Genomic DNA, 27927 nt, shown 5'->3' with positions numbered 1-27927 from the left:
CCGGATCTTAATTATTCCTAAACCCGAACTTAGTTTGGTTTTAATAAAAAAAGGAAGGAGAGACTTGTTCCTAAAAAATTGAGTCAGAACTTGAGTTGGATTTTTTTTCTCGTTGTTTTATTTATTATTATTATTTTTTTTTGTTGAACCTCCACCTTATGATCCAAACTTTATTTTAGATCAATCCCGAGATTAGTTTCTATTACTATGAAAAAAACCTTATGAATATGAGATTTCAAGATTTACTACTGCTAACTTTAGAATGTGGAATAAACTACAAGAAATCTTGTTATAAAAATAATTCAATTAATAAATACTATCTTAGAATATAATTCACAATTTCAAATCCTCTGATTAAGATTTGAATTTGCAACAAAGCTTTGGATATTTTTTTTAAGGTGCTATTGGTACATAGAATCAGTCAAATGTCACAATCCTTTCTCTTTTTTCTTTTACAACTCAAATGCCAAGGAAGACAAAAGATTTCCATGGGCCCTTTCTTTAAATTTATTCCAAATGTCTTTATGTTAAACTTTTTTCACATGCTTGATCATCGCTTAATTTGGATGCTTGATCATGCTTGGATTTGATTCTTGCTGAGAGAAGCTTCATCACTTGTAACCTTGCTTTGAATACATGCTTTATTTGCTTGATCATTTTCACATGCTTTAGGGTGAGAGAGGGTTTTTTTTTTTTTTTTTTTTGGTTCTTGGTAGAAGTTTTCATTTCTCTCTCGTCCTTTTCGTGAAAAATCATTTTATGCCTCTCTTGGTTTTTCTTTTTAACAGGTATGGAAGCTCTTCAAATGTTCTTTGCTTAAAGATTAGAGAAAAGATCGTAACATAATTTCACTTAGTTTTTCCCAACTAAAAGCATATTGAGGTAAAGTTATGAAAAAAGCATTCTCAAAATGGAGTTTTAGCGTCGCATGGATGGAGCTCGGACAAATCTCTCTTTGCCTGGCGATGAAGAACGAGCAACCACATTTCAGTATTTGTTCTAATAGTAACCATCAACTCCATTACCATTTGTTAAGATGCTATTTGCTAAAGCTGTTCGTGGTCTTCGTGACTTTGTGTGGGCTAAGGATATCTGGCTTCATTATCCTGGCGGGTCGATCATGCCTAGCTTCTTTGGTAAAGGGTATGATTGGTTAATGGAGAGTATGTTTCAACATGCAGAACGGGACAGCATGCGTTGTTTTCTATTTTCTTGCTCGGAAATTTGGCTAAGTTTACTATTGAAGGGAAGGTTGTTAATTGACAATCTCAATTATGGAGCATACGACGGATATTTGCTAACTGTAATGTGGCCTTCGGGGATTGCGAGTCTCCTTTAGAAAGCAAGCAGTCCCAGTTGGTGTCATGGAGTTGTCCTGCTTATGGAATCGTCGGAGTTAATACTGATGGAAGCTCGCTGGGTAATCTGGGAAGGTCAGGGGATGGTGGAGGTTCTCTCAATTTGTTGAGCTTTGTGCCAGGTTTACCGTGACCGCTACCTAGTTCTTTTTTTCTAAAATTAGCCTGACTCTGAATGTTCCGAGCATCGTCTTCACACTTTGACCATGTTACTCATCTCTCGGTGAACACAAGCGATGACAGGGCACTGAGTAACCAACCGGCATGATTAATCTTTCTATATCTAGTACATTTTCTAAAGATATGGTTCCAACAGCATATACGAGTTTTTCTTTTGAGAATATCAGTCAATAAATTTGGGAACTAGCATAATTTAGTTGGTTGCGCTAATTACAATAAATAACGCAACTGAGACTCGCTGCTAGGAGGAGCGCAATTCAATTGGTTATATGCTACTCCCAGTAGAGGCAACAATTGTTTGAGGCTGAGTGCAGTGTCTTCTGTCGGATCCCTTAATTCTGAGAAAAGAAAAAAAAAAAAAAAGAAGTTTCTGGCATCAATGGAGCCCACTACACATCATGGGGATCGTTCAGTCATAATACAAATAAAAATGAATCAATTTTCTGGCCAAGAATTGCACACAGCCCTAGCTTTGAGTACTGCTGCAGAATCTGTTCCTCCTAGGGGCAAATGTTTCAGCAACTAGGAGAGGAAAAGCAATAGTTGCATCACAGTGGACCTGGTTAAATCCAACAAGACGGGAGAAGAATTATTATTGCACTGAAAACAGAATATCATTAGAAGAGGAAACTGCAATGGAATCTCACAACTCCTACACGAAAAGGAAATAATGCACAGAAGTATGATGCTCGTAGCTAATTGTGAAATCTGCAAGGGGCATTGATAACCTGACAGGGCACAGGCAAAAGGAGGGATAAAGAGAAAGTAATCCATACCTTAACAGTTTTAGCAGAACCTCGTATTTTCCCCCACGAGACAGCCTCATCAGGATGAGCTCCAGAATCACTCCCATCAAATTCTTGTGCTGTATTGATGAATACAGCATAATCTGCACCGTTACGCATCATATTGGCATTGCATATATGATGCTTAGGAAGCCCACCTCCAAGAATGATGATACCAGTTTTTCTGGGACTTGCGTGGACAGCTTCACCATTCATGGCTCTAATATCTGTTCAAAAAGTATCTTTTATAGGGTTTGTATCTCATATTATATTTATCATGAAAAAAATCACATTGCAGAAGCAAACAGGAACCTTGAACTATGTCAACAATTAGACCAGGGCTGCGGAAGGAATGAAAGTATAGCATGTCCCCTAGAGAACCATCGGTTAAGCCTGGACAGAATACTGGAATGTCGTTCTGAAAAACATAAAAAGCAACATCAACTCACAAAAATGTTAATGCCATTGTTCTCATAGAATTAATAACATCAAAAAGAATAACATATCAGATTTTCCAGTGTTCCTTATTAGATAGTGTAATTGTCATGTCTTTATCACCTCATCCCACACTGCGAAGGAGCAATTGGTTTGATTGACAGATCAAAACCTAAGAGTTGTGATATTTTATTGTTATTTAACTAAGATTCACAAAAGAACCACAAATTTCACTGTCAATACAAATAGGGGGACACATAACGATGTACCATCTACTATGTGAAAACTAGAACTCCATCCACAGCAACCATATGTTTGTCATCAACGTGGCACGTGTAACAAATACACGTAACACAATTATTGTAGAAATAGAATGAAAAAACAAGAATAGCAGATGAAACAACCAAATAGGCAACAATAGTTTGAATAAATTTCACGAAAATAATTCTCATATAAATGAACCATGTCAGCTGAGAGTGGATAAATCAGTTACCTTATATGCCCAATAAAGGTATGAACTCTCATTATTTATTTCTTTCCCCAAGCGAGCTATTAATTTAGAAGGTGTCCAGGTGAAATTCTGCAATGCCCAAAAGAAGAAGTGATAAGGATGATGGAGCTTTCTTCTAAAGTAAATCAAATGAGTAAATCCTAAATTAGTATATTTAGATTTTAGCAATCAATTTTACCAGGAGGGAAAAAAAGCAATTGATGAATCAAGTACTGCCACTTAACTTTTTTCTAAGTTTGGTGTCTCAACTCTTTAAAACCAACCAAATCAGTTCAGATTTAGATATCTGCTAATATAGTGCAGATGTGGCTTTTATTTGCTGGTATGTCAACATGTCAGATCAGTTAAAATATCTAAAAGTACCACTTTTGACAGCATGTTTGTCAGAGAAAATAATGGATGGGGAAAAGGATAAAAAAAACTCAGTAGACATTCCTCAAACTCAGGCGCTGATTTTGAGGCAGTGGCAGGCCCAAACCATTAGTAAGAAGCACAGAAACATAGTTGTTGTGACTATGAGAGAAATACCTCTTCAATTTGTTCCTTCAACATTTGGTCAAAGATTGGAATGATCCAATCCTCAAATTTGCAGTAGTTGTCATTAGGTACCAACAAGTTACCAATTCGATTCAGCCCTTTTGATCGTAATTGAGCCCCAGGGAGAGAGAAGTCACCTTTGTATGTTGGTGCCAGGCATTTTATAAGATCTTCTTCTATGCCACCCGCCGTTGTAACCACTACATCAACCTGCAGTCATCTTACAAATAAGGCATGCATAAACCAATTTGAGATGAAAGGCAAGAATACAATCAAGAGGGTGGACAGCTTAAAATTTTTTACAGGTTACAGCCAAACAACAGTGAATTGATGCAACCCATTGATTCAGAAACCTTAAAATTTTTATAAATGACATTAAGATGATCATAGGTTTCACAAGTACCTGACCTCTATATATACTTTCTCATAAAACAAGCCCAAATAGTTAGAATAATGCAAACATCTGAAGCGAACAGCTCTAAAGTTTAAAGATTTCCAATACCACCAACAAGGAGAAAACCAATAGGCAATATTTTTTGTTACAGGGCATCCAGCATATCCAATTAAAGGGGAGATTTTAAATGCTTTGTATTTATGCTGGCACAGTTTCCACATAAACATCTTCAAGCCATTCCATCAAACACAAGACAATGAATATATCAATCAATATCAAACCATGAAATTAACTCACCATATGATGCTGAACAAGATATCGAATTGTATCTCTAACACCTGAAGAAACAAGATTTGATGTAAAACCCAAGAACAGTTTGCATCTCACAGACTCTCTATAGGCCAACTCCCTCTCCTCATCACTACAATCTTCTGTTATCTCTTCATCAGCAAGCCTCCAGTCTAGCTTCATTCCAAAAAAAAAAAAAAAAACTCACTAAATCAACTAATTGGGTATCAAAATCAAACACAAAAAGACATAGAATCATCCAAAAACACCAAAACAAAAGAGCCCAAAAGAAAAAAAATCCTAGGGTTTTAAAGAAACGAGATTAACTTACTAACCATGTTATTAACAGCTTGAATGGCATCTCCAAGGTTGGAAGCTTGAAACCCGGTAGAGACCATGGATTTGAGAAGCTTAGAGTAGTTCACTCCTTGATTAAAATCATATCCTTCAATCTTAATGCATTTCCCATCAAGACCTTCTGAATCTTTAAACACTGTGGACCGTACTGATGATAGCAAATTCTCCTCCATGGGTTTATGACAGGCAAAAAAGAATGCAACCCAGTTCAGACAGAAGTACACCTGTTTGCAAAGTGCTTTAACTTGATGCCTTGCTTTTTGGCAGAATCAGGTTCTATGTAATGTAAGAGAGACCGTCAAGCGTATAGAATGGTTGGCTGCTTGCTATGCTAAGGGCTGCCTGCCGCTTCTGCTTTTGAGTGTTAATTACAACTTAGGCTCTCTGCTTTAAAGCTTGAACCCTCCAATTTTGGTACTTAGAAGGCGTGGCTATTATGCCCGACTCGGGTAGAGCGGGTGTGAGTCTCGGGTCACAAATCGGGTGAATTAACCCGTTTGTTAAAAAAAAAAGGCCACGAGCTTTTTATCAGGTAGCAAGTTAATTCGCCAAAATAATCGGGTCAATTTTAAATTAATTTTTTTTATAGGTGGACCCGACTGGCCGGGTCAAGTTTAATATCAATGCATAAAGGAGTTGTGTTAATTGTAACTCAGTCCTATAATTTAACCAAACTGATAAGTTGGTTATTGTAGTTTTAGAAACTATATATTTAATTTAATTCCTATTCTTATATCTGTTTTATTTTAGTCCTTTTGTGCCCGTTTTCTTGTATCTTAGTACTTTTATGAATTTATGTTATCTTTTTTTTTTTTTTTTATGAAATAGGGATTAAATGAATAGTTTTGATAAAATATTGTCAAGCTAGTGACTTCTCAATGACAAATTCACAGGGTAAAAATGACGTTTTTTTTATATATATTTATTAAAATAATATAATTTTTTCTTAATATGAATTTCTTGAGGATGATAGTTGGAATATGAAGAAATTGTTTTGAATGTATCAATCTAGCGTGCCTTAGGAAGAAGAGATTTGTCTCATGGATATATCTAGATCGGATCATTGACAAAAAAAATAGTTATTTTTCAAAATGAAAAAATGTGATAAATTTATAATGTCGGAAAATTTAGCATTTATATTTTTAGCCATCATAATCAATATATCATGATTACAACTATTATAATGTAATAAAACAGAAGTAATTAAGAGCTTGCAGTGATGATATCTAAAAATCTGACATGTTTGATTATTTGGATGGATGAAAATTAGGTTTTGTTACATGTATCTTGATTTAAAAAAAATTATCATGTATATTCATTTAATTGCGATACATGATTTTGTAATTTGTTTAGAGATTTGATTTTGTTGAGAGATGTATATGCAATGTATATTTAATTTTGTATATGTTTGTAATTAAATTAACTGTTAAATTGAATTAAATTAGATTTGAATTCAATTCTTAATATATTATAATTTTAATATTTTAAATAAAATAATTAAAATTTAAAATAGTTTTTTAATAAATGTTGTTTGCTTTGGTTTCGTGATTCTTGAGATCATGACCATTATCATAAAGTCAAACTACGCTAGATCTAAGGTATTTAAGTTTGATAATCATGTCAAACTCAAGTGTTTCAGGTTTAACAACTCTATGTAATTATATTGTGAATCAAGATACAGTTCACTATAAACTTGCATAGTAAATTTGCCAAGCTCTAAAAGCATGAGATATGGCTAATATTGTCTTTTCAATAAAAGTTAAATTATTATTTTATCATTTGATTGAAAAAATTAAAGCCCTAACTGTTAGAGTATTTTAATATTTTTATTGGCTATTTAACGTTTTAGCGGATATATGATAGTCTTTTCATATTTATTTATATAACAAAAATATTATTTTATCTCAAGATTAAAAAAATTAATACCTACTGCAGATAGGTTTTTTTTTTTCTTTTGACATTTTACAAACTATTAAATAATTCAAATATATTTTTAGCCATATAATAGACAAAAAAAAAAAAGCTTTGCATTCATGAATAATTTTATTCTTTCACTATTTTACATGTAATTTTCTACAATAACATGAATATTTTTGTATTTTTATATTATTTCATTATTTTTAAATTTAAAAAGCTGTGCAAAACTTACATTTACTTGAATCTATGAACATGTCAAATCCAACTTACCTCGGTGGCCACCCAGGTAAGTTGTGTTCGACATGTTTAATAGATTTAAGTTTCTTGAATCTGATGTATGCCTGTTTAGGAGTACTTTTCAAAAGCACTTTTAAAAAAAAATTTATTTTTTATTTTTTATTTTACTTTAAATTAATATGTTTTTGATGTTTTTAAATTATTTTGATGTGCTGATCTCAAAAATAATTTTTAAAAAATAAAAAAAATTATTGGCATGCTTTTCTAAGTGAAAAATACTTTGAAAAGCAACAACAACCACATTACCAAACAACAAGTATTTTGGATCATAATTGATTGACCTAAATAGCTTGGGTTTGGCAAAGAGTTTAACAAATGTTTAAAAATTAATCTTCTTAGTTGCGCTCTTGATATATTTCTTTAAAAAAATTAAAGTTAAATCGCTGCGAAACAAAATAATAGCCGTTGTGAAACCATGTAACAACTGACAATTTTTATACCCCTGATAATTTGACATGATCGCGTTCACAGGTCGAAACCTTGGATCACGTACCAGAGCAAAACCCATATAAGATTTTGAGAAGGATGTCAATGAAAAGTTCAGATGGCATGATCCAAATGCATTTGAGAAGGCTCAATACAGTAGATTTCTCTTCAAAGAAAGCAGAACTAGAACACAAAAACGCACATGAATGCACGTCCGCCCACTACTAGCCTCAAGGAGTATGTGCACTAACAAGTTGATTTATAGAAAGAAACCTTTACTTGTTTACATTTTTGGTGTATCAAATTAACAATGGTGAATCTGCACATTTGGGGTATATAACATTACAAGCTGAAGCAAATCTGTGCTACAAAAACAATGAACTGCCAGCAATAACTCTTCAGTGTCAAAGATTAATCTAGCTAGAGCCTGTCTCTTCCATGAGCTTCATCCGTGTAGCTAGTCAGCTTTTTGAGATTTGTTCTGCATCAATCAAGCTTCGTTTGGACAAGGAAATCACACCCGAAATCCTCGTGTAGGGTGGTGAGGTTTTGACTCAAGGGACATCAAGTGCTAACCTGAGAATTTTCTGTTTTATACTTCTGGAGCTCTTCCTGTGTTCGTATAAGCCTATATTTACAGAAAAAGGTGGCGACGAAGATTTCATTTCTACTTTGATGCAAATGTGACTTCATCACGCAAATTCATTTGCATAGCATTACAATTACCTCCGTTGCAACTCGGCTATTTCATGAAGCAAGTCCTTTTCCCTATCATGAGCTGCTTCTAGCTGCAAATCCCACACAAAATTCCCTTAGCTTCAAGAACAAAGTAGAACAACCTAGTTCAGAAAATAAATGCAACTGAAATCACAAAACTTGACCGGGGAATGGAGACTATATAAACTGTAAGAGAATCAACATAGGCCTTTGAAAGCAACCAGCGCTAGAATTACGTGCCAAAGATTTCTCTGTAGACACCCCCTGTGCCGTTGTCCATCGCCCGTCAACTGTTCGGTCGCCTAGGAAATCAAAATCCATATTCAAGTAAGAAAACAGAACAGAGTAAGGAAGAATACCCCACTCAGAAGGGAAGTAATTGCTGTACCTGCAGTGTCACCTCCAGATATTTGCCTCATTAGATACAGAATACCCTCCTGTCGAGGGGAGAAAAGAGTTGACAAATGAAGAGGTTTTCATTACATTTAGGATGCAAAAAATATGAAACTAAACTGGGGAAGACATACCCTTTGAGTAATATTTGTCTGTAAAACAGAATGCAATGTTGGAAACGGAGAATGACCCGAAAGAGTTGATGCTAAAGAAATTCCAGGATGCTGGGTAAGCACCTACATAAGACATAACGTTGTCATGACAGAAGAACACGATAAAGAATGCAAACATTTTTGGTTCATGAGATTACTTTATATGTATGTATGTATGGATGTATGTATGTAATGGAGTCTAGAAAATGAAACTTAAAATTGATGTTGATGGGCCAAGTAAAAAAAATAATAATAATAAATTATGGCCTTTCTAATGATCTAATTCAAAAGTGCGACATGGCCAGCAACCTAACCTCTTTCATCGCCTGGCTAGCAAGCAACCCAATTTTCTCTCTTATTTTTTATCAGCTACATGGTACGCACCTTTATGTTTAATTCTTTAAATTATTATCTGATAATTTTACATGAAGTACAATTTTTTTTTTGTCTTGCTTGTCTTGCACAATCAAGATTCCATATTTATCACTGATAGTTATCTTTATGCTCCGTCAACTGCTAGCCTCCATGAAGACCAATAAGGAAAAATATACCCCATTATATTAACACACCAACTTCTCCTCCAATCACATACCATACATAGGACCCAAGTTTGCACCAAGGAATGAGCTACCTTGGTTGGCCAATAATATAATCTTCTCTTGCATGAATAAATTCTAAGCTAAGTGTATAAATACACCTAGTCTTATTAAGCAAATACCAACTTTGAACAGACCTAAATAGAGACTAAACCTAGATACACATATAACATTTTTTTTCTTTTATACATTATTTTCTTCTTCGCAACAAGTATTAACTTAAGTATTAGAGAGTTTTTTATTCTATAAAAAACTTATTTTTTCAAGAACTTCCAAGTCACAGACTAATATCACATAGCAGACCATGGAAAACCTAACATTTTTCATGTGAAGTTTTTTCACAACTTCATCTGTGACATTGTCTGTAAAAAACTAAATAAAAAGTCAATACATTCCCTTTCACCTTTTACCAAAAACTCTTTTTATGGTTAACAAAACTCTAGTACAAGAAAGAGCAACTAAGCTCATTATCATAAGGACTCCTATTCCCCCAAGTCTCTAATAACTTTTCAACTAGGGGCAGTTACTCAACAAGATTATCATAGCGATGCAGTTGTATCTTTGCACTCTACCTCCTACATAACAACAATAATAAGCTCCCATGAATGTCACACTAGGTGTGCAATCATGACTCCAATTCCATTAAAAGAAAGGTTAGAATGCAAGCTGAGTAACGATCACACTCCTACACTAAAATAGATATACATTCATTGCTCTCACACGAGCAATTCTAAACAATCCAATCACCGTAGATCTCCACCATCTCACTCAAGCATTAGAAAAAAGACCTAGGCCTGAGACAAGCTCCATGGCTCCACGAGTTCGCTAGTAAAAACATGACCTAATATGAGAATCACTAGTGTGTAACAAAATCTTTCATACTTGACTATTCAAAGACTGTCTTTGCAAAAGCTAGTCTAAACAATTACAAGTGACTTATAAACCCTTGAGGGCATGTATAAAATATTGTAAGGATTTTAGAGCTTGTCATACAAGACATTAATACTATGGGCAAAAATTATTTTTGCTTTATCATGAGCATTCCAACTAAAAAAAGCTCCATAAAGCTTTTTATTATCAGTGCTTATCTCTAAAGATTTAATGAATAAATATTCAATGTGGAAAAACTTCTTAAACCCATCTCCACTAAAGCTCTAATTAGTTTGTTTAATTATACAATTATTCCATGTGAAAAAAGTTATACACTGTAATAATTAAAAATCTTTTCATTGAACATTGTTTTTAAAGTGGACAACCCCCTTTAAAAATAAATTCTCAAATAAATGGAAGGTTTTAAGTAGGAAGAACAATGTTTATCATTAAGGCTAAAGTTGAAGAAGATGTGTTGAAACATCAAATATATACTATTACACTTAGAGCTGCTTGGGATACTATTTTTATTTTTGTAAAAAAAGAAATTCAATTATAAAATCTTGAAGGAAAGTTGATGTTAGTCAAACAAAATAACTTGAAAATTAATTAATATTTCATAAAATTAAAAATCATTTACCTCAATCTAAGATTAGTGAGATAGAATGAGCTGAATAATTAATTATTCATGGCCTGAGACCTGTGTTTTGTGGTTTTACCAACTCAATTAGAGGATGGGAAATCCAACCCATCTATTGAAGATTTAGAAAATTTATTAGCAAATGAGAAAAATTTAGTTACACAAATGACTTGAGTTTAACTAAAGAAAGATGAAACAAATCTATTTAGTAATTATGAAAAAGGTCGAGCAAGAGGTAAATATTTTAAAAATTTAAGAGAAAATGAAAATGATATATAATAATTGAAATAAGCAACAAGAAATGGCTTAGGTACGGGGAGCTCGTTGGAATCAAGAAAATTGATATAATGATCGGTGTGATGAACTATGACAAAATGTTTCAACTACGATAGGCAAGGACATTACGCTCAATATAGTATACTAAAAAGAAAATATGTTAAAGGAAACATAACATTATCACCTGAGTCAACTCAACATGTTGACAATGAAGAATAACAGGACATTTAAGCATAATTTGCATATTGACTAAATTACATGACGAAGAAGCTTCATCATGATCGATGGTCAGTAAAAAGTATTCGATGGCTCGATAGAGAGGTAACGGAAGAAGAAGAGTTACTAAAAATCAATAAATTGGTGGAAACTAACCCATCAAATTCAATTATAAAGGAGTAATATACAACTAGCGAGGAGCTGGAGGAAAAGAGTCGTTTATAGACTGGTGATAGATATGAAGCTCATGAAAATTAAAACCATTCTTATTTTAGAAGATTCACTATGTTCGCAAGCTTTGTATTTGCAAGTCTTTTTTTTTTTTTTTTAGAAAAAAAATATCAAGTGGCAAGGAGTAGCAATTCATCTTAGGTGAAACGAAACCAAGGAGGTAGCAAAGAAACTCGAAGACATGTATAAATGGATCTAATGGGTCAAGAAACCGTCGAATGAGCTATTTGAGAAATACAAGGCTTTTCCAGTGAATGAGGAATTCTTCCTATAATATAAGGCAACGTCGTCGAGAGATGCCGAGGCGCTCCAGGCAAGACCTCAGAGCCCTATATTTTTCCAGGCGAAGTGATTTAAATAGGTGATATCTGATAAAATTGAAATTTTATTGCATCAAAAAGGATAAATTGTTTTACATCTTTAGTCCAAGACAACCTAACTTAAGACCTGGGACTTGTTTTAGGCTTTGCTCTATCCCAGTAATAATCTGAAAAACCATTACAAGTCATTCTGCTCCTACAACTGTTATCGACCAGGCCCTGTTGAAGGAATACTAAGTTGTATCAGTTGTGCACAACAATAAAACTTTCCAAATTAACAATCATAAATATACAAAGAATTGACTGGTTATTTTTTTAAGTACAGTTGAAAGTAGAAAACCTAGATGGTTTTGAGTTTTGACAGCTACAAAATGGTGGCGCCTATGTGGGGTTACTTTTAGCTTAGAATTATCTTTAGCATTTCTTACATTTTCGAGAGCTAGTTTCTACTAACTTTACCATAATCAATCCTAGTATAGATTAATTCATCTCATTTGATTTTTAGTTGTCCACTAAAACTATATTATTTAGTGTTTAGAAATCGTATTCACATGTTATTCCTTAAAATTGTTAGAGCCTAATGAAACATAAACTAGAAAAGATCAAAGAATAATCAGATAATCTATAGCAGCAGGTACATTGACACAAATGTGCTGACCTCAAAATTACGAACCTGCATGCTGTAACTCTTCTGCAGAACCAGCTGAGGTGAGAGCGCCTGAAAAGAAAAGGTGAGTTATATCCCGTCTGAATGAAAGAAGGGACATCGAGACTGAAGAAACTCAGTCACCTTCTCTATATCAACGTTCTCTGAAGTAACTTTGAATCGTCCTCTTTGCTGAACAACTGGCAGCTTTGCTTTTTCATCAAGTTCATCACTGCTTGCTCCTGCAAAACGACTCTTTGATTATGTGACGAACTGAAATTACCTTATAACTTAAAAGAGCAAGAGAGAAAATGCTTGCTATATCAATTAAGGGATGCAAAACTGGGAATTGTTTTTACTTCCGAAGAAAATGCAACAATTACGAAGAAAATCCAAGACAGAAGCCATCATGTACCAAGCAATGAGAAACCGAGAATTCGAGTATATGAAAAGGAAATGCTTGAAGGAAAATTTAAATACTTGCCTGATGGTTTATGTAACGCTTTGGAAGGATTTTCAGAAGGTCCATCATCTCCATCTTGAACGATTGTTGCTCCACTGATATCTGAGCTATTTGGTGGTTGATTTTGCAGCTTTTCACTATATAGATACCAAAAATCTTGGTAAAAACATGCGGAAGGATGTTAAGATAAATTTTCATGTGAGAAAAAGAATATTCTTCAGTCACATGTTAGTACGTGAAATGTAAAAAATGTGGAATATATTCAATGATAAAAATCCAAGTTCAAATTAATACACAGGATCAGGAGCCAAACCTAGGTTTTCCATTGATATTAAAAGCTGGCCTTTCAGCTGCATTGCCTTCAAGATTATCACAGCCAGGTGAAGAATTTTGCGAAACATGTCGTTCGTTGTATGAACTTGCAGTGCTCGAGTCATCATCGGATTTTACAAATCTAACTCTGAAAATAATTCATAATCCATATTAGATTTCAGTCAATGTATATATAGCTAATGGATTCTCTGACAATAAATTAAAGATATAAATCTACAGCATTAAGCACAGAGACAAAAACACGAGAATTTTCTATTGGATTGAGTTTTATTTAAAGAGAGTGCGGAGCATCAGCTTTTCCTTGCAGATGTGCTGCTGCTCAGTGCTGGTTACTGGTATAAGTGGCTATATAAAGAAAAAAAAAACTAGGTTAGGAAAATACTTGGCAATATTTAGAGAGGAGTCGACTAATGGAAGCCGGGCAGCTCGATTTTGTGAGACATCATCATCATCCTGAGAAATTTATGAGCATTAGGAACCATAGAAACATTCATGAAAAATAAGGTGAAAATTGAAGCAAGTAGCCCCTCTACAAGCTGCAAGAACCAGATATCAAAATACCATCATCTCTGTGACTTGTCCCGGGGAAGAATTCTGAGTGTCTGATTGCTTTTCAACTCCATCAAGTGTAGGCAAAGAATTCAAGCTTTCTCCCAGACTATTATCGGTCATAGGGTCCTCAGAATCTGGTATCTGAATCAAAAAACCAGAGAGAACATGAGACAGGGAATCCTAACCAATGTTACTGACTTGATACAGTACGTATAAGCCATTGCTGTACCAGGGAAGCCTGAGCCTTCACATCTTCAATGTTGAAATTCCAATCGCTAAGTCCTCGTTTGTATTCATTCTACATAGAATTACAAGCAAACTATTAAAAATTAAGTGAGAATTAATCTCTACTTTAGACTACAGAACATTTGAACCTGCGATATTTCCTCCTTTTCCCCATCGGGCATCTTCTTTTGAGCAAGCATGTCTTCTTCCTTTCTCTGCATTTCAAAATGGGGCGATTTTTATGTGTACAATTAAAATCATAATAGGAAATAAGGCTAATTATTGGTGCAGCCATGTATTTTAGAGTTAACTCACAAACCTTCAATGCCTGGATACGATCACCAAGATTGGGCAATCCATCCAACAATTTCCGTACTATATAGTCATTTGACCTCGCTTGCTTGAAAAAGGAATGCTTTAACAACTTGTTTGCAGAAGGTCGTTTCGAAGGATCTTTTACCAAGCAACTAGCAATCATCTGCTTGAAAGACTGGAGAAAAAGCACAAAGGCATATCATGGATCTTGCTTGAACCAAACGCTATCAACTCTGCAAGTTCTCATTCTTTTTTTAAGTATGAAAATCTTCGAGTTCGTTCAAAGCATACCTTAGAGAACTTCTTATCCCTTTCTAAATCCAGGCCAGGGGGTGCATTTTGCAAGGTCATAAGCAACACCTTCACGAGAGAAAATTTTATTTAGATTGCGATAAAATCCACGGTGCTTGACATAATATTATGCAAATAATGTGTGGATTAGTACAGTCTAGGCACCTTCATTGGAGGATATTTTGAGAAAGGAGCATGGCCATGTGCAAGCTCCAAAGCAGTAATCCCAAATGACCAGATATCAGCCCTGTAGGAAAATTGTCAGCTAAAAATCAGCTCCATGATATCTAAACTATGCGAGATGGAGAAACTCTTGACAGGAGAATGGACTAATTACTTGAAGTCATATCCGTTTAACTGCTCCATAACCTCAGGTGCCATCCTGAAAAACAAAAAGACAGGTTGCAGTATTAAAAAAAAATTAGATCCCTACACATTTTTTAGAATAATGAAACAGATTATATTTGTCAAGAAATGAAAAAATCGTATTGGTATGATCCTCGTTGTGCACCTTCAAAAGTATGTATTGAATCTTTCTGTAGATTCCAATATAAAACTTTTGTAGATATTGTATGATTAAATATTATTTTGTTTATCGAGTTTTTTCTTGAATACTCTTTTCTCAAATATGAATTAAATTTTTTTCATATATAATTAAATATTTCTACAGTAAATTCCATTGCACACGCTTTTTAGCCTTGATAATTGTATATAAATTAAGAAACAGAATCAAGAACTTATTATGTGCGAATTCTTGAAAGCATGCATGCGTACCAGCAAGGCGTCCCAACAAATGTATTCCTCGTGCGTTGCCTGTCTCCAGAATCGAAAAGGCAAGCAGAAACACCAAAATCTCCCAGCTTGACTGCGCCACGTCCATCAACGAGAATATTTCCAGCCTTTAAGAAACATAACATAATCACAGTCAAAGAACTACATAAATGAGTTATAGTTGTGTAAAACACTAACTATGTGTTCCATTCTTGAGGTGCTTCATAAGAAATTGTAACAAACACTGCTACTGTGAGGCTGAGGCATAACACAGAGGGTGAGATACTTGGGAGATAAAGATAGGACTAAAAGGTTTAAAGATTCAATATTTACATACTTTAACATCGCGATGTATGTAGCCTTGATGATGAAGATAATCTATTCCCTTCAATACCTCACGTAGTATTGTTGCTATCACCAACTCCTCGAAACCATCTGGATAAGCAGCCTTCAATATATGAAGACAAGAGCCCCCAGACATGTATGGCATAACAACCCACAAATTATGATCACTGACGAAGGAGCAGTGTGATTTGAGAACATTAGGATGGTCCACCAAGATCATCGTTTGCACTTCCCGTGAAATAGTACGCTGTCAGAGAAGCAGCACATATATACAAACCAAAATTAATAATAAAAATAAAAAAAATAAACAAGAAAGGGATGGTAGAATTTAAAACACAGTGCTATTCCTAGAGCCCATCATAGACAACATTCCCAAAAGCCAATTGTAATAAGGTTAGAATCATACTTCTTTTACTTATTAAGAAAATCATGCTGTGCAGTTAAGATCCAATACATGACAACACAAAACCTAGCAGAAGCATTGCTACAGAATACCAAAAAAAACTAAATTGTATTCCTAGTTCTAATGACCCCACGATCCGATGGCCCAAAATTTTGAAGTACATGGCTTCTTCTTTTTTTAATATTTTCAAGCTATTAGGTATCTGGAGAACTAGCCCTACATATACCAAATATATATTTTCTCAAACTTGATTTCGTTCTATGATATTGACAGCCGAATTTGAATTGAAATCCAACCTTGTGAAATTCACCTAACAACAAATATAATATGAAGATCACGGAGAGAAAAAAATTCAAGCAACAAAAAGAGAGAAACTTTACCAGATCAGCGTTATCACGTTCAAAGTCTAGAATCTTGATAGCGACAATCTCGTTAAAAGGAACACACAAGGCACGATGAACAGAAGCAGTAGCACCCTGACCAATCTCTTCATAGAGATCATAATTCTCTGGTCCAATCGGATACTTCTTCTTCTCCATTGCCTTACGCAAATCTTTGTTTTTTCCTTCTCTCTACAAAAATCACACCATGATATTAAGAAGAGGCTCTTTCACACGTTAATGAATCTCGTAATCAGAAGAAGAAGAAGATTCATAATAATAATAAAGAGATCAGCGAAGGTTAATAGATATTCACATGGTGGTGGTGGTGGTGTCGAGGAGTGAAAAGAAAGGAAAGAGGATTATGCATTGATGAGGATGTTGACTTCAAGGATTTGTCTCGTGAGATTGAGAGGAAAGCGAGGCTGGCGGGTAGCCGCTAAAACTATTGCTGTGTTTTTCTTTTTAAGAAGAAATACTTAATGATAGGTTTATTAGGGTTTATGTTTTATAGATATGTGTGTTGTTATCCTTATTATGCATGGATTCCTCCTCCTACCATGCTACCACCCTTATCTTTTCGTGGTCGGTTAGGGTTTTTTTTTACTTGAAGTTTTTTCCTTTTTTGGTTTCTATTTCTTCATTATTAATTAAATTTGGGAATTGAGTAAATGTATGGATATCAATTACCTTTAATACAAATGTCTATTTCATATGAACTTTTCTTTTCTTTTAATTTTTTTTTGGAATTTTCTAGATGTAAATCTCATCTCATTAACTAAATTATAGGAATATTACCACCCATTTAAGGATAGAAATTTATGAGCACTTCTATTTTCAGTGAAATAAAATCTATGTTAAATTTTTATAATATTTGGATCCCTTGTCATGGGTGAATCGAGTTGCAAGGATTTTTAGAGATTAACACTTCTATTTTTAGAGTTTCTTACTACTTACATGGATTTTCTAAATAATTTTTTTATTATTATGAAAAATTAAATATGTTGAGAGTTTTTTTTTTTCTTAATCCTCTTAAATAAATCTCAGTGTTGTCATATGATGACTTACTTTCTCTGGATCCGTTTCTGATTGTGCCTCCTGCTTGAAACCCGGAGATATTGTAGAGCCTAAGTATTGCTATGATTTTAGTTGTTTTGGATTTTATGTTTTTTTATCTGCTTTACTTTTAAAGTAATTAAATCACAAGGCTTTTAAGAATAATCTGTTATGTTTTCGTTAATGTCTAAGTGAAAATACTATCAGTACATCACTTAATTACTAAGTAAATATTGCAATGATAATTTTTAGTTACCTGTACAAATATTTTACAATAATAAAATATTGATGATAATTTATGACTTATTGTTTATGATATTTGGTTTTTAAAAGATTTAGGATCATGAGTTATTAAGTAATTTATTTAAAAAGTTTTAATACATACCACCTCAATGTGTAATTTAGAAGAAACCAATTACATCAATTTGTCTTTTTGGGAAATAAGGTCATAAATATTTAGTCACGGTCTTGTATATTCATAATTTTTTTAAGAATATAAAAAAGTTCATTTCAAATTTCAATCTTTGTATTTTAGAATCTTCTCAATTAATTTTTGACTATTTTCTAAGCGTTCTAACACCCCTTCCTTTTATACAATCAGTTTTTGTATCTAATTTCTAAAATTAATTAGGGTTTCTAGTAACCAGAATAATAGGTGGCAACTCCTAATCCATATTCTACTGATAAAAAACAAGAATTTATTATCTCCATATATTTGCCTAGACAGGCGACCTATATATTTTTCTTGAGGGTGGATGATTACCGCGACGCTGCACATATAAGACAATTATTTTAAAGAATTAAAGAAACTTAATTATTAAATAAGACTGGTAATAAATAATGAAACGAGAATAACAAAATGGAGTGAGAATAACACCACCTATCAATATATTACTTGTAGTAATGTTACTTTCAAATCAACAGCACGATATTGATAACAACATAGAACAACAAAAGGAGCCCTGTAGCTTAGTGATATTCTTGCATATATAAGAGGAATGAACTCTCGTATTCTAGATAGTCTCATTTTATATAATAAATAAAATAGCTGAAATAGAAAAACATTTTATTAATTTTTTATTCGATGGTCATTGAGCTAACTTATGTATTAATTATAAAGACTAAATATTCTTCTAAAGTTTATTCTCCATATTGGTCTGATATATCTAGAAAAATAAATGCCTTGAGTATTGGTCCCAAGATTCAAACTGGTAAAAATCGAGAAAGAAAGAATGTCTCATTAATCACTCATCCAGTCTCTTTGGTTAAAAAAATATAATAGTATAATAATGAACACTACTATATATATACCAAATAGATCTTTTATTTTTAGTCCAAGAATATAGAACTAACACAGACAGGAGCGAAGTATAGTAGAATTTGTTACAAGTTAAAATCTTTTAAAGACCAAGAAAGATACCTAAAATATTTAACTTTTATTTATTCAATTCTTAATTATTAAAATAGAAAAAACAATTAAGAAAACATAATAATATAGAATAGGAAAATAAAAATAGAAAAACATAAATTTAACTTAGAAAAGTATGTATTTTCCAAAAAAAAAATACATGCAACGGTATTCCCGGATAGAAGAACTCATTCTCGAGTTTAGATCTCACTAAAACACTATTCTCTACCATAAATATCTTTTTACACGTGGGCAACTCTATCTTAGATCCTCTCATCATAGATCCTTAACGCAATATCTTTGTGTAGGTCATCTCATAATGAATATTTTTTTATAGTAATCAAGATGCATTATTAAAACAACGTCATTAAAATGATGACAAAAAAAGAAGAAGAAGAAGCTTACAATAGAAAAGGAAAGAAAAGAAAAATGAAAGCTAAACATGCCTATTAGAAAACAACAAAATACTATTAGAACATCTCATCTGGTTATTGTCTATATAAGTAAAATTGAAAATACTCCCCTTAATCCATTGAGCAAGACGATGGAAATTAAGATTGTAATTACAAGATCAATCTATAACTTGTTTCTCGAATAAGAGTTTGTTTTGAGTTATCTAGATATTCCAAAAAATTACAACACACCACATGAAAATAGCCTAACGCTAAAACTTCTCACTCACCATACTATATCATTCCCATAAAAAAGTGTCTCATCATGGATTCTACCATTAAAATTTTCAATAATAGCAACTAACTTAGATGAAAACAACATATATACTAGCTTGGATGTCTCTTTTGAGAGAGGAAACCTCTTCATCCCTTTCTACTTAAACATGTCTTGTTTTGCGACCTCTTTCCAACCATGATTATTTAATAACACACATCAACTAACTACCCAAAATTATTAAGTTATGATATATATCATTTACTACTTTCATCTAAAACCACTAGGATACAAGAGTGAAGGTTAACATAGCTTGTTATAAATCAAAATCCTAAAAAACTAATAACATCATATTTATGGGAAGACATCTAAAAATTCAATTTTTATTTATTAAAGTTTTTCTTATCAAAAAACTATCACAACCCTTTATATAAACAATAAAAAAATAGAAAAATCTAGAAATACTGAATGGAAAAAATAAACTAGAAATCCTTTTAAATAAAAAAAAATCTATATAAAAGCATAATAATATAAAATAAAAAACATAAAATTAACTAGAAAAAAATATCTTTGTTCTAGAAATCAAAATCTCTTTCATCAAGATCACAGTATGAGTCTAACTTAATCTGGAATTATAATTCCGTTTAAGAAATAGATAATGGCATGGACAACAGTGCTGTTTGGACACTTTTTAATAGATTAATTAGCAGTTATTTTAGTTAATTAAATGTTGTATATCATAAAAGCAATATCCAATAACATCTAACCTATCGATCCACCGTCGTTATCGAAGGAATAACTAATTAATGGACATTATTTGTGGATGATTAGAAAGAAAGGAGTAATTAATTAAAGGTGGAACTATAATCCCTGAAATTAATTAAAATCAAGAAGCATGGTAATTAAGAACGCAAACTTTATGGTGCATAGAGCAAATTGCATGGGATCCTAGCAGGCTGGTATTCGTAAATATCAACATCATAAGGCAGTGGTGGAAATTAATGCCATTGAAAGCTTCAGGATAAAGATAATACTTTCGGATAAAAATAACAATAATAATGGAGAATCTCGTAGCCAGTTGGACGAAACCACCACCGGCCTGCAGGAAATCTCCAATTCTCCATTAAGTTATTAATTCCTTTTGCTCATCACCCATGCTTAATTAATCCTATCAAGTTTAGTTGATCTTTGAAAAAGACAAGCATTATATATATAATTTATTATTTAATTCATCCTTGAATTGCCTTTTCTTTTCTTTTTTTGTTTTCAAATAAGTAGAAAAAAAATACAATCAAATATATAATTCAGGTGATCCGATAATCCCATTGATTTTAATTTTTTATATATAGTTTTCATAATTTATGCATCAAAACCCTGATTATTGATGAACTTCAACTCTAAACTCATATCAAATAAAACCAAAGCCTAACTGGTAAAAAAAAAGTGACAGTGAAGATGATAGATTGAACCAGAGAACATAATATCCAATTAGGAGGAGTATACAGAGACTCCATGATCTTCTAGTTCATGTTTTCCATAGCTTGTCATATCCTATAAATTATTAGCTGCTTTAAGAATGAAATACTGCCCATTACACGAAGAATTCCAGGTAATAAGGAATTCTGGTTTTGCATGTTTAAGAACTGTGATTTTTTGCTGGTTGATTTTTCCCTTCTCGAGCTCATTGCTGGTTTCAATATGATCATATCAGATTTCTTGGCTTCGCAGGATTGTAAGACCAAGAAATCATTGTTGTTATGTAGAATGTTAATCAAAGAAAAAATTCCTTGGGGACTTGTTCTGATTACTTCAAGATATTATAATTATAATACTCTCAAATTTATAACATTAATAGTAAAAATTACTATTAATTTCTCATTAATAATATTATTAATGAGAACATTAATAATATTATGGGTGTAAAATAATAGCTACATTTGAAAATTAGAAATATGAGAGATTTTATTTTTATTTGAATACACATTTTATAGTAGCACTTAGTTCGCAAGTCTCCACATCCCCAAAGTATTTTATAAATTGTTTGATAAAAACAGGTTCTTTAAGAATATGAATATTTTTTAAAGAAACATAATGCATTTTTTAAGAAATGGTTTTTTTCTTTGAAAAATGCAAAAATATCATAAAAAACACAAGTAAAAAATAACAATAAGAACATTATATATATATATATACACACACACACACAGACACACACTAAATAATTTAATACACACACGCTAGTTGGGAGCAAAATAAAATTTTAAGCTAAATGGTTTAATTTCAAACTAAAACAATCAAAAAGGAAATTTGATAAAATTTCTGGGTATATTGACAAAATTTTGTTTTTAAAAAAAATCCTCTTATTTTTTTATCAATTTCAATTTTAATTTTTTTATTTTAATTTTCTTTAAATAATAAAATCAATCATTTTATGAAATCAAGTATTAATTCAATGGTGAAATTTTCTTTTTAAAATCAAAATAACCTCATAAAAAATAAATCAAAATAAATTATCAATCATAAATCATAATAAACACAATATTAAATGATTAAATTAAAAAAAAAAAAAAAGAGAAACATAATTTTCACCAAAGTTTTTTAAGAACAAAAAGCCTTTTTTTTTTTTAATTTTGATCCATTTATTTTAAACAAACACTGATAAAATTATTATATATATAAAAAAAAAACTAAAACAATAAAAGTAAGATATTATGCGAATAGATTTTGCCTCGTAATATACTGTGATTGCCTGTGTTGTTTTAATTATTATTTTTTATTTTTAGTTAGTACTTTTGCATAACGGTAAAACACCAAAAGTAAAATTTGGTTGGAGTGAATTTAAACCCAAAAATTCACACTCCCCTCGCCTCTGTTAGCTCTTTATAGATTCCTGTACCAGCCACAGCCAGCACACTCTGGTTCTTCTAGGGTTTCCTCCTAGCAACGCTGTCGTTTTTGCATCTCTCCCCCATAATTCGTCGACAATGAAGCTCACCGTCAAGACTCTGAAAGGCAGCCATTTCGAAATTAAGGTTCATCCCACCGACACTGTAAGTAATTAAACCTAACTTAATTATAATTATAACTATAATTAATACCACAAGTTTTTTTTAGTGATTTTAATCATAAAATATGTGAAGATTATGGGCGTAAAGAAGAATATTGAAGATGCGCAAGGAAAAGACAATTACCCATGTGGACAACAATTGTTGATTCATAATGGGAAAGTATTGAAAGATGAGACTACTTTAGCTGACAACAAGGTTACTGAAGATGGTTTTCTTGTTGTCATGCTTAGCAAGGTAATACTTTGCTGCTTCTGTTGTTTTGTTTTTGTTTAGTCATTAATTCATTAGTTCTATGTTGTGGTTTTTAAGTTTAATTAATTATTTTGGTAGTGCTTTTAATGTTTTCCTATATTTATGTTTGTGTTGCTGATTTTGATGAGGCGAATTTATTCGGGGAATGTATTGCCCGTTTTGGGATTTTTCGGGTGAAATTTCGAGTTTTTTTTCTGTGTTGTAGTGTGTGAGATAATGTCTTTGATTGCTAGTGTATTGTGATTGTTTTCATGAACTATAAATTTGGGTGAAGACTCTTACATGAAGCTGAGAAATTTTGTGATTTCTTTTTGAATAAATATGGTGGAAAATTAATAACTACCATTAATGGATCTCTTGATATATCCAAATTATCGGTTTCGGTAGCTTTTGGTTTCAACTGTTTTACTAACTAGGCAGCTTGAAGTTCAAGCTTTTTTATCCAATCATGTTACAAAAGAAAAATGATATCTTTGGATGTTTGCCTGTAATTGATGGATAGGTAATGATGGTCAGATGAAACTTGAAATCAAATTTATCTAATTATTACAATATTTAACTAGTATTAACTACTACTACTACTAACCACTTTAAGGGCTAAGGGCACCTAATAGCATTTTCCTAGTAATATATCATTAGAAGCTGCATGAAGTGTTTGCAGGCACATTAGCTTGTATTTATAAGTATTTGTCGTCAGCATCTTTTTTAATATTTGTTTTATTCACGAACTGCATGCGCTATTGTGGAATTTATGATTTAATGCTTCATTTGGTTGCTTGAACCTTAACATGTTCTTCCATCTATATGCTATATACAGAGTAAAACAGGCACAGCTGGTACTTCATCCACCCAGGTATTTTCACCCTTTGTTTTCTACTTTTCTTCTGGTATATCTTGCTCTTGTATTTATTTCTATTCTTTTTTATAAGCCTTTTTCCTTCTACTATGTACATCAGCCTGTTTCTACTCCACCTACCACCACACCAACTTCAATTTCGACTCCCGCACCTGATGCTCAAGCATTGTGAGTTTAATTATACCACAAATATCTTCAGTGCTTAAATATTCTGGAATAACTGAATTCATCTTTCTTATATATTAAATATTTCACTGCAGGGACTCAAAGAGTGCATCTGCTTCTGACTCAGAAACAGCCAAGTATGCTCTATATCTAGTTGCACCATGCATATTTTGGTTATTTTAAGACAATAGGGCTGTAATACTTATTTGTAAATGCATAATATTGATATAGTATGTAAAATGTAGTCCCCGATGATGCTACTGGTTTATATGTTTTGTTTCGAGGAAGAATCTTTATACTCTGTCGTGGAAGTTCAGCAACAACGTCAAATGATTTTGTTGCTTATAATGCACATCTCCTTTCTATTCTTTCTACTCAAGCCACATCTGAAACATTTATGAGATCTCAAAATTATATAGCAAGAAACTTGAAGATAGAATTTGGTTTATTGGGATATCTAAGAGGATTCAAGTTATTTTCAGACAATTATGTCCTCAACTTCTAACCAGAGTTGGAAACTTCTTCTGATATTAAGTTACAAATTTACTCTTTGCTATTAGGGATTACATTGGTCATTATTCCATATAACCATACATGTTGTAATGAGGATTGTCAGCCATCCAATTGATTCGAACTGCTTATTGTGGATAGTTTCCATCACTTGTTAGTGTGAGATGTCCTGAATATAAGAAGCTAAAGTGCATTTAAAGTATCGTCCTAGGCTCATGCAATTTTCTATAAAAGACAGATTAGATATTCTAGAGGGTATGGCTATTTATTTTTAATGCCAGGTAAAATAGAGAGATCAGTTTGGTAACTCGTAGCTAGTTTGAGTTTTGCCTCCTTTAGTTCTTGGATAATGCATTCAAGGAGAGGGCATATCTGTCGATACCAAAATTGATTTGAGTGGTCCGATGCATGTTCTCCCCCTTACACATGGAATAGCAGTCTGCATGTCTAACACTTTAAGGAAATCTTCTTCTGACAATTTCACAGAGTACACCTTTTCTCTTTATTTCTTAGTATAGGCATTAGCATTTCCTAAAAAGAAAAGGCTGGTTTCTTGTCTTTTAATATTGACACCTAAATATTACTCATATGTGAATGATGTAATTGCGTGATCCACATCAGTTTGATGTAATTCTTGCTGAGGGCATTTTATAAAATCTACCTTGTTAATAAATCTGTAACCTGTAATTCACAGCTTTAGTTCCTGACTATTCTAATGGTGATAATACCATGTCTGCAGTGCACAGAGTGATACTTATGGTCAAGCTGCTTCCAATTTAGTTGCTGGTAGTAATTTGGAGCAGACTGTTCAGCAAATAATGGATATGGGAGGTGGAACCTGGGATAAAGAAACAGTTACTCGTGCACTTCGAGCTGCCTATAATAACCCAGAGCGGGCAGTGGATTACTTGTATTCGGTAAGTCTAAATTTAGTGCGTAGCCTGTTACAGTCTTTGCTTCGAATTAGCACTGAAACCAGTGTTCTGTCTTCAGGGCATTCCAGAAACAGCGGAAGTTGCTGTCCCAGTGGCCAGGTTTCCTGCAGATCAGGCTACTGAAACAGGTGCAGCTCCAGCTGCCCCTGCACCTGCATTTGGAGCACCTAATTCATCTCCATTGAATATGTTTCCTGAGGTTAAACTTCAGATTTTAAAAGGATTTCATTATGTATTAACTGTATAGTGTTTGCTGGTGTTATTGATTTGGAACTTGTCCAGCAGACAATTTCTGGTGGTGGAGGTGCTGCTGGTGGCGGACTTGGCTCTCTTGATTTCCTTAGAAACAATCAACAAGTATGGTTGGATTTTAAATGCAATGCATTTTAATGCTAAACTCATTGGTATTCACAATCCATGTCAATCTTTCATGGCATTGGATTTAGAAATAGGTTAATAAATTGTGTGAGAGAATCATGAATAAAGGCAGGAAATATTTAGGTATGATTGTATAACTAAACCTTAACAATTTTGCTTGACTTGCTTAGATGGGTTTTGGGGTGGGTGCTAAATTTTCATTTAATGCCATTGCCAAATTAACCTTTGATAAGACATGATTTAGGATTTCTAATGGTTATCAAGTTGATATATGTCATTTAATGCCAAGCGCCAAATAACAATTGATATTGTTTGATAAAGGATTTGCAGTGATTATCAATTTCATACATGATATCAAATAATTTCATTTTTTCTATCTTTCTTGCATTTTAGTTTCAAGCATTGCGTTCAATGGTTCAAGCAAATCCACAAATCTTGCAGGTGCTTTTCATTTCTTTATTTATTATTTTTCTATATCGACATTTGTTGTCTTGAGGTTTAATCAGCTACTTCTGTTACAGCCCATGCTTCAGGAGCTTGGGAAGCAAAACCCCCAGCTTTTGAGAATCATTCAAGAGCATCATGCAGAGTTTCTTCAGTTAATAAATGAACCTCTTGATGGTTCTGAAGGGTGAGTATCTTTATTGGTGTATTTAGTGGAATCTCAAAAAAATTCAAAGCAAGTATCCCGGTTCATTGAAAGATGAAGGGATCTAGCGGATGTTGGTCAATTAAGTTAGGTCTTCATCACAAGTGTGGGTAGTTATTGATGTACTTCATATTTGTTACGCATAAATCTTTTCCATAATTTCTATGATAGAAATGGTGATGGTGTTGGACATTTGAAAAATGATGATTTCATGCTATACAACACCACTTAATCCATAAAAGAGGGCCGGGGGGTGGGGGGGTTGTCTGGTATGGAAAGCACCCACACCCTCCTTACACTCGGGTGATGCTGGTTTAATTGGGATTAAATCTGGCAGGCCCCAGGATGTGGGGATTGATATACTGTCAGTTTTGAGTTGTAACTTCTTGTCTATTTTTTAACTGCAAATTTATTTAATATTACTGTATGGTGAAGTATTCTAAATTAAGCAAGTCTTTAGTTTTATATGGCTCTAAGGCGCCATGTACAAGCTTTAGTTAAGCTGGCGTGCTAGAATAATTACTGAGCTCAAACATGTTGGAATTTAGCTGGCATAAGCCTGAAATGAGTGAACTTTTGGCTTTTCCTGGTTTTGATATTCAAAAACCTTAAAAATAGGTTGTCATTAATTATAATAAACAAATTAGTTTTCCCAATGCCTATGCGGTCTTTTGGCATATGCCTTGATGGAAAATGCAAGCCTTGGTTTTGAGACCAACCATGTGTTGGATCCTAGGATTGGCCTGAGAAGTCATTTCATAGTTTGGTTTTTTTCATATATATATAAGATATGCTGTCTGCAGAAAAATAGATTATTTATCCACCCTGATCGTTAATGTCACAATATGGTATAATCTGTTCTTCGCAGGGATATATTTGATCAGCCTGACCAAGATATGCCCCATGCAATCAATGTGACCCCAGCTGAACAAGAGGCTATTGAACGGGTATGCCTATATCATTTCATTTATTCTGTCTTGGGATTTTCTTCTTCTTTGTTATTCTTTGAAACATTGTCCCTGTTTTTCTCCTTTCACCTGTTATAGCTCGAGGCAATGGGTTTTGATAGAGCCCTTGTCATAGAAGCATTCTTGGCTTGTGATCGCAACGAGCAACTGGCAGCCAACTATCTATTGGAAAATGCTGGAGATTTTGAAGATTGAGCATTGACATTGAGTGGCTGGATCCATAGTTTTGATTTTTATGTAAGGGTGGTCCGTGTCCGTGTCCTTGTGAGAATCTTTAGTGTGGTAGTGTTTGGTATACTCTGTAGTTTCTAACTATGAATCTTGAAAATTAATTTTTGATAATGGGTTTTTGAATGGCGTTTGATAAGCTGCCTTCATTTCTCCCTTCGTCTCTTT

At 33.1% G+C, this 27927-nt stretch overlaps 3 protein-coding genes and 2 long non-coding RNA genes across 7 annotated transcripts; 2 read left to right on the top strand and 3 right to left on the bottom strand.

The window, feature by feature from the left end:
* Positions 1–462: 462 nt before the first annotated feature.
* On the top strand, positions 463–1904 carry LOC118054699 (uncharacterized). Its single transcript, XR_004688540.2, has 2 exons — positions 463–673; positions 789–1904. It is a non-coding gene; the product is annotated as an uncharacterized lncRNA (long non-coding RNA).
* Positions 1702–5237, bottom strand: LOC118054698 (deoxyhypusine synthase). 3 transcript variants are annotated; one of them, XM_035066368.2, is made up of 7 exons: positions 4824–5237; positions 4498–4665; positions 3798–4016; positions 3252–3338; positions 2636–2741; positions 2315–2550; positions 1702–2097 (listed from the first exon to the last, which is right to left on the bottom strand). In XM_035066368.2, exons 1-7 carry the CDS (start codon positions 5016–5018, stop codon positions 2005–2007), a joined length of 1104 nt encoding a protein of 367 aa, XP_034922259.1. In that variant the 5' UTR covers positions 5019–5237; the 3' UTR covers positions 1702–2004. The 3 variants fall into 3 exon arrangements, with proteins under 3 accessions (XP_034922259.1, XP_034922261.1, XP_034922260.1); XM_035066370.2 differs by having other exon boundaries at positions 3798–4026; positions 4498–4661; positions 4824–4965; XM_035066369.2 differs by having other exon boundaries at positions 4498–4661; positions 4824–4965.
* Positions 5238–7782: 2545 nt separating this feature from the next.
* LOC118054582 (uncharacterized) lies at positions 7783–16779 on the bottom strand. The gene is made up of 17 exons (XM_073408375.1): positions 16621–16779; positions 15830–16084; positions 15496–15620; positions 15059–15103; positions 14887–14968; positions 14722–14790; positions 14435–14605; positions 14265–14330; positions 14089–14188; positions 13027–13161; positions 12687–12784; positions 12555–12614; positions 8730–8831; positions 8591–8639; positions 8443–8504; positions 8212–8273; positions 7783–8113 (listed from the first exon to the last, which is right to left on the bottom strand). The coding sequence occupies exons 1-17, from the start codon at positions 16777–16779 to the stop codon at positions 8050–8052; spliced, it is 1704 nt and encodes a 567-aa protein (XP_073264476.1). The 3' UTR covers positions 7783–8049.
* Positions 13342–14016, bottom strand: LOC140955354 (uncharacterized). The gene is made up of 3 exons (XR_012169332.1): positions 13900–14016; positions 13721–13791; positions 13342–13465 (listed from the first exon to the last, which is right to left on the bottom strand). It is a non-coding gene; the product is annotated as an uncharacterized lncRNA (long non-coding RNA).
* Positions 16780–22587: 5808 nt separating the features above from the next.
* Positions 22588–27898, top strand: LOC118054697 (ubiquitin receptor RAD23b). Its single transcript, XM_035066367.2, has 12 exons — positions 22588–22800; positions 22891–23052; positions 23888–23923; positions 24027–24094; positions 24187–24228; positions 25341–25518; positions 25595–25735; positions 25822–25893; positions 26308–26355; positions 26436–26545; positions 27432–27510; positions 27610–27898. Exons 1-12 carry the CDS (start codon positions 22735–22737, stop codon positions 27724–27726), a joined length of 1119 nt encoding a protein of 372 aa, XP_034922258.1. The 5' UTR covers positions 22588–22734; the 3' UTR covers positions 27727–27898.
* The last annotated feature ends 29 nt before the right edge of the window (positions 27899–27927 follow it).

This window comes from Populus alba, chromosome 3, assembly GCF_005239225.2.
Source record: "Populus alba chromosome 3, ASM523922v2, whole genome shotgun sequence".
Lineage (NCBI taxonomy): Eukaryota > Viridiplantae > Streptophyta > Magnoliopsida > Malpighiales > Salicaceae > Populus > Populus alba.
Note: the sequence above shows the minus strand (reverse complement) of the source record. Positions and strands in the feature narration are given on the sequence as shown.

Excerpts from the sequence above, each read along its gene's own strand:
- LOC118054698 (XM_035066368.2), bottom strand. The coding sequence starts at position 5,018 with ATGGAGGAGAATTTGCTATCATCAGTACGGTCCACAGTGTTTAAAGAT. Across the intron at positions 3,339-3,797 it reads TGAAGGAACAAATTGAAGAG|AATTTCACCTGGACACCTTC; the intron begins GTATTTCTCTCA and ends TGGGCATTGCAG. Across the intron at positions 2,551-2,635 it reads AATTGTTGACATAGTTCAAG|ATATTAGAGCCATGAATGGT; the intron begins GTTCCTGTTTGC and ends CTTTTTGAACAG.
- LOC118054582 (XM_073408375.1), bottom strand. The coding sequence starts at position 16,779 with ATGGAGAAGAAGAAGTATCCGATTGGACCAGAGAATTATGATCTCTAT. Across the intron at positions 16,085-16,620 it reads AACGTGATAACGCTGATCTG|CGTACTATTTCACGGGAAGT; the intron begins GTAAAGTTTCTC and ends CTTCTCTGACAG. Across the intron at positions 14,969-15,058 it reads TTAAACGGATATGACTTCAA|GGCTGATATCTGGTCATTTG; the intron begins GTAATTAGTCCA and ends ATTTTCCTACAG.
- LOC118054697 (XM_035066367.2), top strand. The coding sequence starts at position 22,735 with ATGAAGCTCACCGTCAAGACTCTGAAAGGCAGCCATTTCGAAATTAAG. Across the intron at positions 22,801-22,890 it reads AGGTTCATCCCACCGACACT|ATTATGGGCGTAAAGAAGAA; the intron begins GTAAGTAATTAA and ends AAATATGTGAAG. Across the intron at positions 23,053-23,887 it reads TTGTTGTCATGCTTAGCAAG|AGTAAAACAGGCACAGCTGG; the intron begins GTAATACTTTGC and ends TGCTATATACAG.